This window comes from Sander lucioperca, chromosome 4 (genome assembly GCF_008315115.2).
Source record: "Sander lucioperca isolate FBNREF2018 chromosome 4, SLUC_FBN_1.2, whole genome shotgun sequence".
Taxonomy (NCBI): Eukaryota; Metazoa; Chordata; class Actinopteri; order Perciformes; family Percidae; genus Sander; species Sander lucioperca.
In genome coordinates this window covers 20,005,794-20,024,471 of record NC_050176.1, presented here as the reverse complement: position 1 = coordinate 20,024,471, position 18,678 = coordinate 20,005,794, and the positions used below count along the sequence as shown (strand labels likewise).

Sequence of the window (18,678 nt, the reverse complement as noted above, 5' to 3'; positions counted from 1 at the left end):
CAACAAGCCAACGTTACAGGGAGATAGCTGTAGTTGTAGCTGAGATAAACATTAACGAGGAAAGCTTGACCAGAATATTAGTCTGCTCGTTGTCTTGTTTTTTACCTAACGTGTCTGAATATATTTTCCTTTAAAGTAACCTTTTAAAGACCTTGGACACAAACTGCAAAGAGCATGTTTTAACAGCAGGGGGAGAGCGCATGCAGCAAATGATTTGGTCTGCCTCTGATGACAGCCGAGGGCTCGGCCCGCACAGTGGATCAATCTTTCCGGGGTTCAAACAACAAGTCTAGTGTGCTTCAGGAGAGTCGAGGACCATCGATGATAAATTAGTAGAATATTTATATGCAACGTTTGCATTAACAGCAGGCCCACTGCCTTTCAGGAAGAAGCACAGTGCGGCACGACAAAAAGGAGTTCAGTGAACTAACGTTACTACAACGGCTAACAGTTCGCAGCTAAATAGTTAGCCACGACCGCACACAGGTAACGTTAATGTTAACTAAAGTTGTGTCATTCCCTTGTGGCGTTGAGTTACATATATGGCGGAATAGTAAAATACCGTTAACCATTTAAAGTGCTTTTATTTAAGTTTTTCATAGGTTCGTTATCTTCTCTTAAGCTAGGTTGACCTGGTTAACGTCAGCAAACACGTCAACGGCTTTCATACATTAAAAGTAGTGGACAGCTTTAAGCTAACTGACTGGGAGGTGAAACTACAGAAATGTTTGTTGAATGCTTGCTTTCCAAATAGCCTTAACCATGCAATATAACACTAACACTTCATTAAGTTATATTAATGTTATGTGTCGTTACTAGCATGTATAAGTATTTTATCATTTGGACACCCTCGCGAGTCAGGTGACTGTGCTGCAACAGGTAATTGTTCTGTTAAACGTGAGAGCTAGTTCCGGTGTGCAATGTTACAGAGAAACAGAGCAAACATTGTGACAGCAGCAGTGTTGTTTGACGTGTCAACTGTATAAATAGTCGCACCCACGTCATTTCCCATCTAGCTTAATGTCACTAAAGTACCAAACCTAACTCAGTAAACACGATAGAAATGGGTCATATTTTCCTGCAGGGAGCTGAAAACCTGGAAATGAGCACCTTGCCTTACCAGCTAACAGAACAGTATACAATTCAAGTGTATTTGTAGGGCACAAACTCGTACAAAATCCAGTCAAAGGCTTTACAAAGTGAAAACCCATCAATGAAGGTAGCTGGAAGTGGCCTTTCTCTTTGCCTGATTTGTAGGAAATGAGCCAAAATGAAAATTTGAGTTTGCCTATTTTTGTGTATGGATGTTTTATGTGGGGGTGTATGTGCTTGTGCTGTATGTTTCATAGACATGGCTAGTGTACACAGTGTGCAAACAAATGTCCAATTTGGGAGCAAACAAAGTCTATCTATCCTACATACTTTCATTCATTCACAATAATAATGCATTCATATTGTTCTTGTGTTGTACAAAATGAGCAAGGAGATTTGTCATTCCAGCTACATTCTTAAAAATAGAGTCACAACATGGGAGGAAAAAGTAAAAAATATATTTTTATCAAGTGCTTTCACCCAGATGCTTGAAGTCTGTGAGGTTTCTGGTAAGACCATCTAAACAGCAGCAAGTGTTATAAACAACCTTCAGGGGTTTTCAAATATTGTCAGAGATTTATCTTTAAGGAAAAATAAATCCTTAGCCCAGACTTGAATGTAATGATAATATATTCACATACAGGCACAAAATGGGGGTATACTTGTATTGCACTCCTTTACTGTACTGTATTAGTGCACTATGAGCAGTCTACTAGCTTGGTAGGACCTATTTATACCCTTTTATCTGTCTGTTTTCAGGTATGTCTGAAGTTAGTCTTGAGGCTGAATCGGGGAAGACCTCAGCCGAGGACTCTCAAATGGATTTTGAGGAGGCTGACAAAGCAGAGGAGAGTTTGAGGGAGGATGTAAAACAGGCGAGTGTAGACAACAGTAGGGGAAGAAATGACCGAGATGATGTGCTGTACGACATTGATATTGACAGCACTGAAGAAAATGCAGAAAACGGTGACAAGGCTATTCAGAAGGAGGATGAGGGCATTCAGAGAGAGAGTGTGGTGAAGACATGCAGTGGCAGTGATGCTGCACACATGTCTGACAGTGTAGAAAATGGGGGACACGAGACAAATCGTCATGTTGAAACAGCTGAAACACCAGAGGAAGGTGGAGATTCTCGCACTGAAACAAAGGTGATATTTACCTTCACTTTGGACACTCTTCTAGCACTTCCTCATTGTGCTCTTGTTCATGTTGCTGTTTCGATCTTCACTTGCTGTCGTGGTGGTGGTCTCTTTCCAATGTGATCATTGAGTATTAGATTGAATTTAGTTGTAAAGCTTTACGTGATATAATCAACTACGTGAACCTGAGTTATAGCCGTAAAGAGATTGTTTGTTTCTCCCTGGTAGATGTGTTTTAGATTTCATTCTGCTTTGCTGGAGGTTTTTAGGAATATATAGCTGGTGTAGCTGTGCTGATGGTGCAGTCGGTGGCTTTCTTTCTTTTACTTGCGTGTTGCTCTGTGATGTGCCGTGTGTGTTTGGGGATGATCAAGGCTTCATACACTTCCTCTGCTTTGTATACATGCTGGCCTATCTCAAAGTGATTGTTGAGAAGGATTTATCTTACACATGCTGTTTATTTCTATGCAGTCTATATGTATATTATTATAAAGTGTAAGTCATGTATACACTTCTCTACGTTTTCGCCTTCTTTTGTTGGACACTGACTGTTTGTGTGCAAGTGACATGTACTGTACATGATGTTTTAATGATGCCACTTCCTTTAAATGTTTCCCTGTTTGTAAGCTGGGTAGAGCTTTTGAGTTCTGCACGCTGTCAGCCAGTCACATGGTTGGCTAAGTGCAACGGATTTGGACTCCTGGCTGCACATTCTCAGGCAGTCCCACATTTCTTGTGTCGTTGGAATGTGTGACTCCTCAGGCTGTCGATTCACATTCGCTGTCTCGGGCTCAGTGCCAGTATTGTACATCAGATCGCACAAATTTAAAATCAAAAATGTCCTTTTTTTTGTAAACCTTTTTCATTTAGTAACCCTAAATGCAGCACAGTTGTAATCCAGAATCTCTAGATTTTACTTAAAGATACATTTTCCGTCCTTTTTGCAGCTTAATCCCAGCATTGTGCGACGTGGTTATGTGTCACGTTCTGCTGTAGTTTGAGAGACAAGCCATGATTCCTTCCTCTTCAGCTGACGCAGCTAATTGGACAATTCGTTTATTGTTGTAATCCCTTCCTCCCACGTCATGTTGGCTTGTATCCAGGATACTGAACTGTAGGCAACGGCACAAGATGACTTGCCATATCTTGCCTTTTCATATGCTGCATTAATTTTCAGCCACTTTATACTCTCAGTGCTCCTGTAGACTGATATTAGCAAGCTTCCTTGCAGAATGTTTGCAGATGTTAAATTGGATAATTTTTGCTCTGAGACCCCCTGATCATCTTGGATTACATGGCTGAATGAGTCCCATCAGGTTTCGCAAAATAAAAAGAATCGTATATTGAGATACATGGATAGTTCTGCAACAGCCACAGCTAAATTAAAAGAAAACAAACAGTGCTGGTCAGCAAATGTTGTTACAATCGGTGTTAAGTTACGCTCTGTTTTTGAAACGCACGTAATCCGAGACGTGCCTCTACCAGACAGCCTGTTTAAACTTGATGTCTGTGCTGATCTGCCTGCATGCAGGCGTCATATTGCCTTCAAGTATTTATGTGTCTGTCACATGACACAACACTCAAAGTAAAGTCTTTATCACACGTACCCACATGAAGTCTTCACTTTGGTCTTTTTAATATGTTATATTCTGGTTCAGCAAATCAGAAATATTTGGTTCTGGATTTACAAAGAGATGGTTTGACTTCCAGAGAGCCAAACATCCTAACACGTTTAAAGCGTTCTTCTCCGAGACCAGTTTTAACCCTTTTATAAACACACCTTACAGTATCAGATGACACCCTGTGATCAAAGCAAAATACTATCTTCATGTATTTGCAATAGATGACCCACCTTTTTAGTGACTTAAGACTTTAGTTAAAGGTGCCCTGCCACACGTATTACATTACTTTGCGGTAATGTCTGAAGTTCTACCATGGACTCTGTAACATTTTTTTGTGGAAGAAATGCCTTGGTTACCTTGTTTCAAGCCATTCTAGCGTAGTATAGAAAGCCTGCAGGAAGACTCAGCTCAATTTGTGCCAGTTCTCATTAATATTCAACGAGCTAAGCTGCTTGACTCTGACTGGCTAACAGCTAGCCAATGAGAGCCTGGCTATCAGCATCCTTTACCCAGAGCAACTGGGCGAGCTCATGAATAGTAATCAGCTCAGGCAACACCACGTCAGACTGACCAGCTTTTGTAATTGGCCTGATTTCTCCGCTTATTTCTTTTCAGTGGCTAGAGCTGACAGAGGGGGTGGCAGTTCATTTTCACATTCAGGACATAACACAAACGGACCTAACATATTTCAAGAAATACAAGTAAAAATGGTTTTGTGTGGCAGGGCACCTTTTGAAGAAGCTATGCGGTTATGTGTACTGTATCGTCTGATTAATTGTTTTTTTTAGTATTCTATCAATGGGACTGTGTCCGAGGTCACTAAGTAACTAATTTCATTCAAAGTCATAGTCTGAACTAGAGTCAAATATATTAACCCAGTATTAACCTGGTTGTTAGTGAGTAAACACATCATTTACAAAATAAACTGAAACCAAACATGCTAGCTTCACATATGAAATGTGTTCATTGATTTAAACTCACTTTTTAGCTCGCTGAGTAAATCCGCTTAGTCAGTTTACGTAGACGAGACCCAGATCTCCTTACTTGGTGATCCGATAGCCATTTGCATTATTTAGACATTGGTCAAGGTCCACCTAGAGTTGAAGGATCTTGTTCAAAGATTCAAATCAGATTTTATTGATTTAAAATACATGTTTTCAGTGTTAACCCTTTTGCCAGGCGGTGTCACTAATCCACATTAACCACCTTTACACTGTTGCTCTCAGAGCTTGCATGTAAAGCTTCATAGTGGTTTAGGTCAGTGTCGTAGTTCCTAAAACTCACACAGCTGTATCTTCAGCCTGCAACTACAGGCAGCCAGTCTATCATAGGCTAAACAAAACTGATGTTGGCACAAACTGTTGTCTCCACCCCGTGGCTTGCTACACGCCAGCATGCAAATGTGCAGCTAAGCAAGCCAACGTGTCGCCGTGTAATTATAATCCACAGGAACAACCAAGAGGGACCACGGTTTGTCGTTTTTATAAAGATCATAACAGGTCTCTCCTCGTGATTGTTAATTATATTTGAGGTCAAGAGAGAATTTTGTTCCATGCATGTTCCTGCATCACAGGATATTTATTTTTTTCTTCTCGAGTTTAACCACAAAATGACCCGTTATAAAACATGACAGACTGGGTTTAATGCGGTCTGAAAAAAATGATGTCACTGTAACACACAAAGCCTTGTGTTTGCTAGGAAACTCTGACGTGAACATGGCAACTGGAAACCAGATATTGTATACAAAGCATTGCTATGGCGAACAGGCGATGCTTTTTTTTGCATAGCCTAATGGGTGGCAGCACATAATATAAGATGTGTTCAATACGCCGCTAAACCAAGAAAAGGGGGGGAGATGGTGAAATGCTCTTGGTAACAGATTCCATCCTGCTGTGTTTAATAATTAAACAGAAAGGGTGTCGTAAAATAGGGGCGTGTTGAAATCTAATTGCTGTCGGTTGTTGCACAGGAACTTCAGATGTCCTGGTAAATGTTGTAATACTGTAACGTAACTGACTTATAGCTCATTAAGCTGTCCACCCTGTCCTGGAAGAGGGCAGATTCACACGAATACAGGCTTATGTTTTGTAAACACTCTCTGGGGTGGGGCAGTTTGGGTCAAATCAGTGTAACAGTGGATGTTACAATATGTTGCAGATATTCTAATGTTTAAACTAACAAAAATGTTATCACCAATGTATATACTCACTCTGAAGTCACACTGCCATGCCATCTCTATGTAATATCCACAGAACTATTATTATCGGTATTAAATCCCGGCCCAGGCCAATCATTTCCACCAGGGCGGTGTCCACAAGATGGCAGCCCGCAACTGTTGTGTCCCACGAGTGGATCCTGACTCCTTTTTTATGTGCAACCCCCACCTCAAATATCTAATCATAATAATGAATGAAAAATATTGTAACGGTTTAAAAAACATCCCGAAACACGTGGGATGTTTTGAATATGCAGAAAGTTTTTGAACAATACAGGAGATGAATGAAGGAAGTGAAGTGTTTGATGCTCAAAATTTCCTTGGGGGGCCCGGCCCAAGAACCTCCCCCGGTTAGAATTTGTTCCCCCAATGATATAACAAAAGGCCTCGCAAGATAGGGGGAGATTCCACCCCCACCCCCCAAAGCTTTAAAGAATAACTTGCTTCTTGTCACCCTCCTCATTACAGCAAAGCACAATGACTGAGGAATCCCATAGAAGCTCAGCCGCTGAGATCCCAGTCACCAGCAACGGAGAGCTGGATCAGAGCCCTGAGACCGTGTTCCAGAGGGTAAGGGCTTTGTTTTGAGAACAGCACAGCATCTCTCAAAACTGTATAATTGTCTCAGACAATGGAAGCCTCCTGGCTTCCCAAACAAAGCCTTGACTATGTCCTCTAAGTCGTTGGTTGAAAGATGGTGTCCCTAACAACACTATTACCCCTTGATATGATGCAATTGGCTCGACATAAAACATTAATAACTCTACTCCTGGATGAAATTTAACGGTGCAAACAAACGTACAAAATTGATGTCTTTGGCAGTGTATGCAAACGTAGGGCTGCAACCAGCAATTATTGTCATTATAAATGAACCATCATTGTTTTAATTTAAATTGTGTCTGTGATATATCAGAAAACAGTGCAAAATGCCTAATCAAATTCCCTCTTTTATTTTCATCCACAGTCAACAGTCACAAAGAAAAGCACAGAATCTTTACATTTAAGGAGCGGGAACCAGCAAATGTTTGGCTTTTCTTTTTTGCTTGAAAATAAACTCAAACAATTAACGAACGTATCAATATAGTTTCAGATTAATTTTTGTCGACCCATTTTTAAATGAAAATTCAAGAAATTGTTGCAGCTCTACAAAAAGGTTTAATTCCATGTAGCGATGACGTCCTCAGACAGTCAAGGTGAGATTCTTCTGCAGTGAAGTCATTTTGATGGGGACCTCAGGGTGCCCTCTCTTTCTCATGCATGTGCCTGTGAGCCAGCAGTGCTTCCAGATGGCCTGCTGTTTACCTCTAATAGCCCACAGTCACACTGACAGTCTGGCAGGGTGGCTGCCACAGCCACAAGAATGTATGCAGCCTCAAAATGTTAAATCTTTAAACAGTTGGCTCAGGCATTGAATGTAAATGCATACACAGGTTTATACAGTACACCACATAGCTGATGTTTGCTACTTTAGGGTCGCAGTGAGTTGACTTCAATCATTAGTGTGACATAAATGCTATGAAATGTTTGCTTCTACAATCAACCATTCCCCCCAACTGGCCCTTCATAACAATACAGTAGCAGCACCCACACCAAACTAATGGTTCTCTTCTGTTTTGTGCCCCTCTCAACCTTCCGTTTTTAAATTATATTAAAGATTAAATAAGGGGTGCCTGGGTAGCTCACCTGGTTGAGCGTGCGCCCCATGTACATGGGCTCAGTCCTTGCCGCAGCGGCCGCGGGTTCAATTCAAACCTGCGGCCCTTTGCTGCATGTCATTCCCTTCTCTCTCCCCCTTTTAATATATTTTCCTTTTCTAATTTTTGGTGAACCCAAAATGTTTAACACACATAGAGAAAGTGCAGAAAGTTCCCTGTCTTTGCTGCATGTCTGTTTATATAATCCCTGTTTGAATATTTTTCATAGGACTCCTACCCCAGTGTCCCCAGGGCCCTAAATCTTTCAGAGTCCTGTGTCACCTCCAGCAACTTTGCTTCAACAACAGAGGGCATCATTGAATCAGGACCATACAAAGGTAATTTTTTCATACTCAATTTTCACACCCCGTTTTTTTTTTTCCGTTGCTCTCCTTGTTTTGTGTATGTACCATTTCCCAGCTCATCAAACTAAATGTGATGGAGCAGGGGTTGATGCATAGACTGTGCAAGTGAAGCCAAAGCTTCTTGATCGCCCCCTTGTCGCCCCCTTGTGGCTGGCTCCAGTATAGGTCATAAATTCCGCCCCTGCCATGTTAGTGGATGGGACATGGGCCAAACAAAAAAAAATCAAAGTACACGTCAAATAAGTTTTTCCCAAAGATGGCTTCTGTCATCTTAGGTAGTTGTTATCGCACTGATGTTTGTTCAAGTGTTTATTTTTCTGATGAGTTTGTTTTGTATTAGTTATTTGATGCTATAAAAACTGGGTGAAACTTCATGATTGACAGCTGTGATTGCCTCGCGATTGGTCAGGCGGGTGTACGGGCAGAACTGTGATACCGCGGCTCCACCACCCTATCACTACAAACGTGCTCTGGGTTTATTGGCATTTCTTTAAACCAATCACAATCGTCTTTGGTGGCGCTAAGCGTCAGATGCACTAAAGGTGCCGCTGCAAAATAGCCTCAGGAAGGAACTTGTTTTGGTGGAACATGTGTACGTTCAAAAGTTGTTTTAGTTGTGCAACAGAAAACTCAGATTGGACAGATAGTCTAGCTAGCTGTCTGGATTTACCCTGCAGAGATCTGAGGAGCAGTTAACCTTAGTCCTCAGAAATCCACCGGAGTTTAGAATGCAAAACAAAGGAAGAGGAAGGTAATGGACCTCCGGCCGAAAATGAGGGACATCCAGCGGAACCTCCAGCGGCACCGGAACAATCCCGTCAAATAGACTACTACTGCACAGACTTAGCTCCAAAATTACAGGATGGCAGCACCTGTATCCGGGATATTTTGGCTTTACTTTTGTACAGTGGTAGGAAGTAGAGACTCGTGTCTGTTTTTATATACAGTCTATGTGACGGAGATGCTCATCATTAGAGCTGCAAAGATTAATCGATTAGTTGTCAACTGTCAAATTAATCGCCAACTATTTTGATAATCGATTAGTCGGTTTGAGTAACTTATTAAGACAAAAGTAAAAAACATTTGATTCCAGCTTGTTAAATGTGAATATTTTCTAGTTTCTTCTCTCCTGTGACAGTAAACTGAATATCTTTGAGTTGTGAACAAAACATTTGAGGATGTCATCTTGGGCTTTTGGGAAACACTGATCCACATTTTTCACCATTTTCTGACATTTTAGAGACCAAACAACTAATCGATTAATCGAGAGAAAAATCGACAGATTGATCGACTATGAAAATAATCGTTAGTTGCAGCCCTACTCATCATAAATGTATCATGCCTTGTAACGTTTTTTGTATTACTTTGCAGCATTCTGTGTTTACACAGCAGTCTTTCTCTCCATGTATTCGCAGTGCTCCACTTTTGTCTTTTATTGTCTGTGAAATTTGAATGTGTAAAGGTGGACATCCAATTGAATTTAATGAGTTTCCTCTGATCTCCAGGTTGTAACCCTCCTTTCCTTTTCATCATCATGCCCTTGTTACAAATGCAAATAAAAATCTCTGCATAGAGTGGTGAGCTGTTGTAGCCCATTTACCATGATGTTGCCATGGTTATTTCCAATGTTCTTTACACTGGTTGAGGTAGGCTTTTGTTCATTAACACATTGATCCTGCAACATAGAGAGCCACCGTGATTAAAAAAGAAAAAAAAAGAAAAAACATGCAAAGGAAATCTACATCAGTGAGAAATTCCCCCTTGTACTTGTGCAGGCTGGATGGTGACATACTAATGAATCATAACTCTGAATATCTCCCAGGGTCAGCAAGCCTGCCCACATCACCCGTGACACCTGTAGCTCCCAGCTCGGCTGTTGCTAGCCGCCTGGCGCGCTCTAACAGCGATAGTCAGGCTGAGAAAGGTACCAGCAGCGATGGAGTACGAATCAGATGATACTGAATGGTCACCATTTGCACACGAAATTAACCGCAGTGCTATTGTACCTTCTTCTTGGTTTTCATCAGTTTCTTACCTGCTGCTTGTTCCCACAGGCTGTGCTCCACTCAGAATCAAACCTTTCTTCTTCTCCTTTCTTGTTTGTTGACTCTCCAAACTTAGTCTTCACTTGAGTCTGGGCTAACGGAAGTAGTTTTCGGCTTTACAGTGGCTAATGATACGTGTTTACACACCCCTTAAAGTCATTTTCGGCTTGGAAAAACAACTGCTTTCACAATTCATCTGAGTGGGTTTTCCTGCTTGTAACCTTTTGTCCTTGCAAAAGTTGGCATCCATAGTATCCCATGTTTTCTGTCTATGGAGTCCCGAAACTGACAAAATGTAATAAAAGGTTGTCAGACAAGTCAAAAATATAACGCAATACATGTTTTTTTTTTGTGAAATAATTAAACTGGAATTTAAAAAGAAATATTTTTCAGCTAATGTTAGCTACCTCGCTGAAATTAACTTTCTTCATAAAACTACAGCCGTAGAGCGCACACAGTTTTAATCATCTATATGTTGCAGTGAGTGTTGTAGTGTCACTGTGTAAACTCTTGTAATATCTAAATCATTTTAACTGGGAAGCAAATGTTTCTTTTATACTTCATTTATTTAACTAAGAGTATTATTTATTGATGTATTCTGCTATATTTTTTGACTTGTCTCATATCATGTTAACTATATTTTGTCTGTTCGGGCTTAGAACCTTGCAGCATTTCCCCTCTATGCCAAAACCACAATAAAGCACTTTTCCTCACTTTTACTGCGGCTGTTTATATATATATATATATATATATATATATAAAAAGAAAAAGGTAAGTCATGACTAATTGTATTTTAATGTTCATTTTGATTTAAATAATCCTAGATGTCGTCAGCATCCTCTAATGCCTTTAAATTTAGTATTTGGTCTGTGTTGAAGTTTCAGTGTTAACGTGTCAATCTCATTACACTGTTGATGATTATAACGCTTGAATCGTACCTCCCTAAATTTTACCACAGCGCTCTAGCCTGCAAATCTAAAAACGTAATCACCCACTAAGTGAATGACTTTTAATTGTCCAGGCGAGATGAATGCACAGCCAATGAGTGGAGCGGTGGTCCTTTCAGATGACTTGAAGAGCCCAGCCATGGAAAAACTGGACCTAGTGAGAAAGTGGAGCATCAACACATATAAAGTAATCCTCTCTGTCCTTGACTTCTTTTTATGTCCCTCCTCACTCTGCTTCTTCTCCCAGCCTTGAGGCCTTTTTATGGTTCTGCGGAGGCTCCACGCAGAGCTTTCGCCGTAGCCTGCGTAAGTGGCCTGATGTTTATACTTGTGCGCTGGTGTGTGCGTTGAGCCGGCATGTGTGTGTGTGTGTGTGTGTGTGTGTGTGTGTGTGTGTGGGGAGTGTGAGGGAGCGAGGGAGAAGGGAGAGAGTGACGGCGATTAGCTTCGGAGCGAGTAGCGACTCTAGAGTCATAGTGAGAGAAACAAAGTGTCTCCCCTGTGTTTTCTGACCAAAGTGGGAAATCTGTAGCAGGAAAAGTTAACCCTCTCCTTGATTTCATGTTGTTTATGGAGAAGGAGAACCAGGAAATGAGTCGGGGGAAATGCAACGCTACCAAGCCATGGCCGAGCGGCGTGCGTCGCTGCGACGTGTAGTTAAATTTTTCGAGAGGTGCACGTCAGGCTACGGCGTAGGGTCCAGAGTAGACGCAGAGGGGTCTGCGGGGGTACGCCGTCGATTCTACGCAGAAGCATAAAAAGGCCTATAGTCTCAGTCTTTTTCTTCTCTGTTTATTAGGATGTTGGCAGAAAAGTGAACTATACCCCAAACTGACAGACACAACTGATTGATATCTTCTCTTGTTTTAGACGTTGTATTTTGGCTCCACTCTGTCCCTCTGATTGTCTCTTTCACAGTCTCTCTGCTTTTTCTCTTAAGTACAGCAGCACCTCCCAGCAGTCACTCTATACTTTAAAATGCTGCTCTGTCCTCTGCAGTGTACCAGGCAGATCCTGTCAGAGAAGCTGGGTCGAGGCTCGAGGACCGTGGACCTGGAGCTGGAGGCTCAGATCGATGTCCTCCGCGACAACAAGAGAAAATACCAGAATGTAATCAAGCTGGCTCAGACGCTGGCCAGTCAGCTGTCCCAGATAATGCAGACGCAGAGGCAGCTGGGCGACGCATTCGCCGACCTCAGCCTCAAGTCACCAGAACTGCATGTGAGTACATAGATGCACTGTAATCAATCAGATTTGGTAGGATAAACGGGAAGGGGCGTGTTATCATCCTTACTTAGTCCGAGCAAAGAGTCATAAAATAATGCAGAATATGTATTGACGTGTGTTTCGTGTGCTGGGCAAATGTTTACTGACTCTACTCTGATCCCTTAGATTACTACTAGCATCAAAGGTTAATGGCTTAAAAGGCAGTAAAGAGTTGTGCATAATTTAAGTTAAGGTCCTCTTCCTCTGAGTCCTCTAATTGTGTGTTACAATTATACAATATAATTAGCTTATCTATATTGCTCCACATTTCAAATACCATGTGCATTCTAGTTTATATGTGAGTGAGTATATACAGTACAATTACTGCACATCATAGGAATATACGTATGTACAGTATGTTATATCTCAGTTGTTGTCTCAGATGTTCTTTTGGGAACATTGTACTATTCTGCAAATTTATTTTTATTTTTTTGAAACTATTATGAGGAGTGGGTTTCTCCATAGGTTAAATGTTTAGGTTACACTTTACTTTAAGGTATATACATAAGAGTGACATGACACTGTCATGAACGTGTCATAAACATTATAAACAAGTCATAAACGTTTATGACATAACGCTTCTGTCATTAAGTGTCATTCGGTTTTTGTCATGACAAGTTAGGGTTAGGGTTCATGTGTCATGTCACTCTTAAGACCCTGATACACCAACCCGACGGCCGACCGTCGGCAGAAAAGGCAGTCGGACTGATCAGTCGGCTCCCCGAGGTCCAAAAAGTGCCTCAGAACACACTGAAGCGACGCCGACTTGAGCGTACGTTCTGCGCATGCGCAAGACGTGATACGTCTCCGTAACAGCAGGCGGCGCTAATCTGTATCGCTAGCGCTAATCCGCGGGCACGAAACACACCGAACATTCTCGACTCGAGTCACTGACCTCGCCAGACTGTCTGATAATCGGGTTGGTGTGTCAGGGCCTTTATGTAGATACCTTCAAGTAAAGTGTTACCAATGTTTGTTTAATTGACAAGGTGCCAACAAACTTAATTGTTTTACTCATATAGTTTTAATATCGTTATAACCCCTGTATATATACTTGCAAAATAAACTGTATGATGCTGCCACCTGCAGTTGCTTTAGTCACTGTGAACAACGGTGCACAATTCAGTGAGATGACTTCAATTAGTTTGACTCTTTTCTTTAGGAGGAGTTTGGTTACAACGCTGACACCCAAAAGCTTTTGTCCAAAAATGGAGAGACACTGCTGGGTGCCATCAACTTTTTCATCTGCAGTGTGAACACACTCGTGGACAAAACAATCGAAGACACCATGGTTAATATCAAACAGTATGAATTTGCCAGGTAGGTAATGCATGATCATGTGTGTTTATTGTGCCCGCGCAACATCTCCAAACCACAAAAGATTATTTAGACATATGGGTAAAATGTTTCAGTCCTGGCTGGATCTTTTGTTAGTTATCAGACAGCGTTAGTAGCCACATTTACTACACACTTCATGCAAAAACAGAACTAGAACTTTGTTTCTCCACAAAAAGAGTGTCTACTTACTCCTAACATGTACACTCTCATTCAGGCAGTTAATTGAATAATGCAACCTGTACAAAAATATTATAAGCATACATATAAATCAATGCATATTAAAGGATTCTTGTGGATTTTTCTTATAAACAAACATCCAGTGTTATTCACCAAAATGCATTGAAGCGTATTCTTGAGGTCTAATAAAGGCATTGAACAAATGTTCTCATTCATAAAACATTTCAAGGATTACTTTTGTCTCGTGTTGATTTTTAACAGTCTTGCACATCATAGTGTATACACCAGGGCTGTAGTACTCGAGTCCAGACTCGAGACGCTTTTTTTGTTGTCATTTGGACTCGGACTTGTCCCGGACTCGGTCACTGGACTCGCCAAATATTCTAGTTCTGTCAGGTCCATTAAGTCTAGAACAACGCAGACAATAAAAATGCTTTAGGAAATGTTATTGAATAAATTGCGAATTAAATTTGGCGGTATGGCTCTGTTCAGAGGAGTCCACTGATCTTTCATGAGCACCATGAAAGAGCAGAGAGTCAGGGGACAGCAGCAGCAGCATTAGGGGACGCTCACACAGTTTAAGACTGGGAGAGCTAAACTATTCCCCCATAAGAACAGAGCGGCAACGATGACATAGAAGCGTATGTCACGTTATACACGACCTGGTGGAGCTGGGGAGGAGGTGGGTTGCATAGATGCGCGCAGCAAGCCGTTAGGAGCAAACTAAAGCAGCTTTAAGTAGGGCGCCCTGTTTGAGTGTAGCCATTTAGCAGCGAGGGGAGTTTACCAGCTGATGCGCTGATGCAGATCAGCTGATGCGACCGTGTTGTTGGCCAATAGCGGTTAGCAGTGTCTTGACTACTTGGCCTGCCAGAACTGACGCTGACGCTCAATTTGGTCTCAACCGAGTCCAGCACTATATGCTTTTGTTCTAAAGTAACTTCCTCCTTCAAAACAAAACCATTGATGAAGCGCCCTTGTTCAGAAAACAGGTATTAGTTTAATTCAGAATCCATCTAGAGCAGGCATTGAGATTGGTCGCCTGGTATACGCCTGGCTGCATCATATACCTCAATCATCAGGTATCAATCATTTTCATTTTGGCCACAGACACAATGTCAGAGAGCACTTTGTACTATGACTTCTTCAGGACAAGTAATAAGTTTATATTTTAAATAAACAATACGGCCGAATTTGATCCTTGCTTTCTACGATATTGACTTTCTCGGTCTTGACTTGGACTTGAACCTCTTTGGACTTGGACTTGACTCAGTCTCAACTAGTCCTGGTCTTGGACTTGACAAAGGTGGACTTGACTACAGCCCTGGTATACACTCATATTGCATATTTCTGATACTGTTAAATAACACCACACATCTAGGGTTGAGTATGACGCGTACCGTACAGATTTGGAGGAGTTGAATCTGGGGCCACGTGACGCTGCCGCCATGCCCAAGATTGAGCACTGCCAGCAGCAGTTCCAGATCCACCGCGAGAAGTACGAGAGGATGCGGAACGACGTCTCCGTCAAGCTGAAGTTCCTGGAAGAGAACAAGGTCAGCTAGAGGCTTGCTCTGGTCGAGATGGCACCAACCTTAATGGCTTTCATCGTGCTCACCATCTCTTTGTTTACTTTTCCTGCTCCCAAACAGGTGAAGGTATTGCATAACCAGCTCATCCTGTTCCACAACGCCATAGCAGCGTACTACGCTGGAAACCAACAGCAGCTGGAACAGACACTCAAGCAGTTCCACATCAAGTTGAAAATGCCAGGTGGGGACAGTCCATCTTGGCTGGAGGAGCACTAATCACTGCTTTCGAAGCCACAGTGGCTCGGTTTGACAGAAAATGTCAAATTCTACAGAAACTACAGGACCCCCCCCCCCCCCCCCCCCCCCCCAACTCTACTGTCGCTGCCTTTCTAACTTTCAGAACTGTAAATCTTTCAACTCAATACAAAAAAGGAAAAAAAAAAATCCTCCCAGAATCAGTTTTACACTTGTTATATCATCCTTTTCATCTTGCAGTTATTTGAAATCATGGGAAATGCACTTTTATACTGTTTGACAAATCTGTTGAACAGGAGTTGCTGCAGCAAACACATTTGGAAACTGTAAATGGCTTTTTGTATTCCAGCATATGAATGTTGTATCCCAGCACGGCAGACATGTTGGCTCTGTAAGGGCAGCTACGGGATCCAAAACACTGCTGTCTTACCCATTATTGACATTACTCTTATCAGCTGACTGAGATGTGGATGAATGCTTTTTGAAAGACTAATCAGGAAGCTTCAGGACACTGAATACGAATTCTCTCACGATTTGATTTTAAACCCGTTATAAATGGGGCAAAGCGTCATTCAGATTCATGAATCATGCAAATGCAAACTGGTCATTTTAACCAGCAAACTCCGATTAAAGTGGTAGTTTGGCATTTTAGGAAATACGCTTATTTGTTTTGTTGCTGAGAGTTTCTTTAATAAAAGGCTACAGCCAGCAGACAGTTAGTTTAGCTTAGCATAATGACTACAAACGGGGGAGGGGGGCTAGCCGGTCTCTGTCCAAAGGTAAAAAACATTCTGCCTACCAGCACCTCTAAACCTCACTAATACAAAAACCAAAGTAAAAAAATCAAATTGTGGTTTAATCTAATCTTCGGACAGAGCCAGGCTCAGTGTTTCACTCTGATTCCAGTCTTTATGCTAAGCTAACCAGCTGCAGGCTGTAGCTTAACATTTAATCTTCTCAACTAACTCTCGGCAAGAAAACAAATAGAGTATTTCCCAAAATGTCAAACTATTCCCTTGAATTGATCTGTTAAAATCATACTGATCACCGTTCACAACATCCTGTATGTTGGTATGTTGACACTGCTACTTTTAATCAATATCACCCTTTGTTTTTGTTTTTTAGCATTCCCTTGTTTTGTTTACATTCATGGCATTTGACTGAATGGGTAAAAGTGTTGATTCTCTTAGATTCCAGAGAAAATGTTGGACCAGCCTTATGTGACTAAATGTGCCTTGAGTTCTTGAATTAGTTCTTTTCTTCCCCTCCGTGCTTTGATATCTGGTCTTGCTGTTGAAAACCAACGCTCTCACTACCATTTTTTTCGGGACCAACTCTTGAAGGAAGAGAATGGACCATGCACACACTATCAGAGTACAGTTAAAACCTGTACAACTGTAAATGTTAACACACTCCAGGCAACACAAACATGATGGCTGTGTTACAGAATACTCCAGTAACATTCAGAAAGTAAATATATTTTAAAACTTGCTGTTCTCAAAGATATTTATCCATATTGCACGTTCACATTTATGCATTTGAGACTAATTACATAAGAACTTGTAAGTGCTGTATGATATGTAAGGTGACAACCAAAATACGATTAACTTGAGAAACCTTTTGTAAATTTGAAAGAACAGCAACCTTTATCTGAGCTGCTAACGGTTTCTTTCATTGGGCTACATAAAAGTATATTTTTTAAAGAGGACATATTGTACCCTGGTATTGATAACCAGCTGTCATGTCCTCAATTTGTACTTTCCCTATGGCTCGCCATAGCAGTTTAAGAGTGTGAATCTTGTACAACAATCTAATGTTTCCCTGAAATAGATGGATATATATATTTGTAATTTTCTCTATTTTGCCTTTGAATATGTAGTTTATGATCAATGCTGCCATTTGGCTTTGATTTAGTTTTGTTTTCCTGATTACCTACAGAATGATGTGCTAGTGGATCTCTACCTTTTGTAATAATGAAACATTAACAAATGTTGAGTTAATAAAAGGATTCTGAATGTTTGGGAAACCTATCTTTTCTTTATCTCCAGATGTGTTTGTAGTAGCAGCTTGTATGAGAAGTCACCACCAGGGGCCAACAAAGAAATATGAAGCGAGGTAAATCCTTAAACAGTAGTACATTTGGCTAACAGAGGGCTACAGCAAGACAGATACAGACGTCGTCACTGAGGGGGCAAGAAAAGCTTATGGCATGCCCTATGAGAATTTACAATTATAATTCAAGTAACTCTTTTCTGCATTCATCCTGTTTTTTGTGTTCCTTTCTAGAAATACATCAGCGGTTTATAGGCTGTTGTTGACATATCAGTTAAATTGACTCGTGTTTACTTAAGTACAGGTGCTTTTAGGTTCCCCTTTAGGTTTTGATCACAGACCCACCACACGCACGGGTATACATTTGACAGGATCTGGTTAATCCTCAGAAAAGCCTTGTGGATGTTGATCACAGACTCAGTGATGTGTTCTATCTGTAAATACATTTCGATTCAAATGTGGCAAAGCAAATAGATTTCCTTTAACCAGACTTAAAGCAACAGTCGAATGTTTCTCAGTGGAAAGGGATCATGGGACACAGCAGTTCTAAGATGTCAAATCAAACATGAATATAAGAATTAAAAACAAACAAAAAAGTACCTGCAATTTAAAAATGCAAATGCGTTGTTAATAAATGCATTTCATTCAGTAACAATTCAAAACTATTTCCACTTTTTAATTCTTTTATAGCTCAGTGATCTGTGCAAAAACTGCAGGGATGTACAAACATTTTCAAACCACTGAGGTAATATGACTGGAGGAAAATATATCTCATCCATCGTCTGATTTTTCTGAACACTGTATATCTCATATGTGCACTTTTTTCCTTAGAAAGTGTACCTCCTTTTCACTAATGTCACCCTTCAGTACATCCCTGACTCATCTTTCATATTTTTCCACACTTATTATGTAGCAGGTAGCAGCGATGTTGTAATAATA

General features: G+C 41.0%; 1 protein-coding gene across 5 annotated transcripts; it reads left to right on the top strand.

Annotated features, from left to right (window-relative positions):
* The first annotated feature begins 16 nt into the window (after nucleotides 1-16).
* Nucleotides 17-17,713, top strand: arfip1 (ADP-ribosylation factor interacting protein 1 (arfaptin 1)). 5 transcript variants are annotated; one of them, XM_031302287.2, is made up of 10 exons: nucleotides 17-332; nucleotides 1,852-2,240; nucleotides 6,537-6,638; nucleotides 7,992-8,100; nucleotides 9,950-10,051; nucleotides 11,194-11,306; nucleotides 12,119-12,340; nucleotides 13,548-13,705; nucleotides 15,282-15,456; nucleotides 15,553-17,713. In XM_031302287.2, the coding sequence occupies exons 2-10, from the start codon at nucleotides 1,854-1,856 to the stop codon at nucleotides 15,706-15,708; spliced, it is 1,524 nt and encodes a 507-aa protein (XP_031158147.1). In that variant the 5' UTR covers nucleotides 17-332; nucleotides 1,852-1,853; the 3' UTR covers nucleotides 15,709-17,713. The 5 variants fall into 5 exon arrangements, with proteins under 5 accessions (XP_031158147.1, XP_031158146.1, XP_031158148.1 ...); XM_031302286.2 differs by having other exon boundaries at nucleotides 18-486; XM_031302288.2 differs by lacking the exon at nucleotides 9,950-10,051 and having other exon boundaries at nucleotides 19-486.
* Nucleotides 17,714-18,678: the final 965 nt, after the last annotated feature.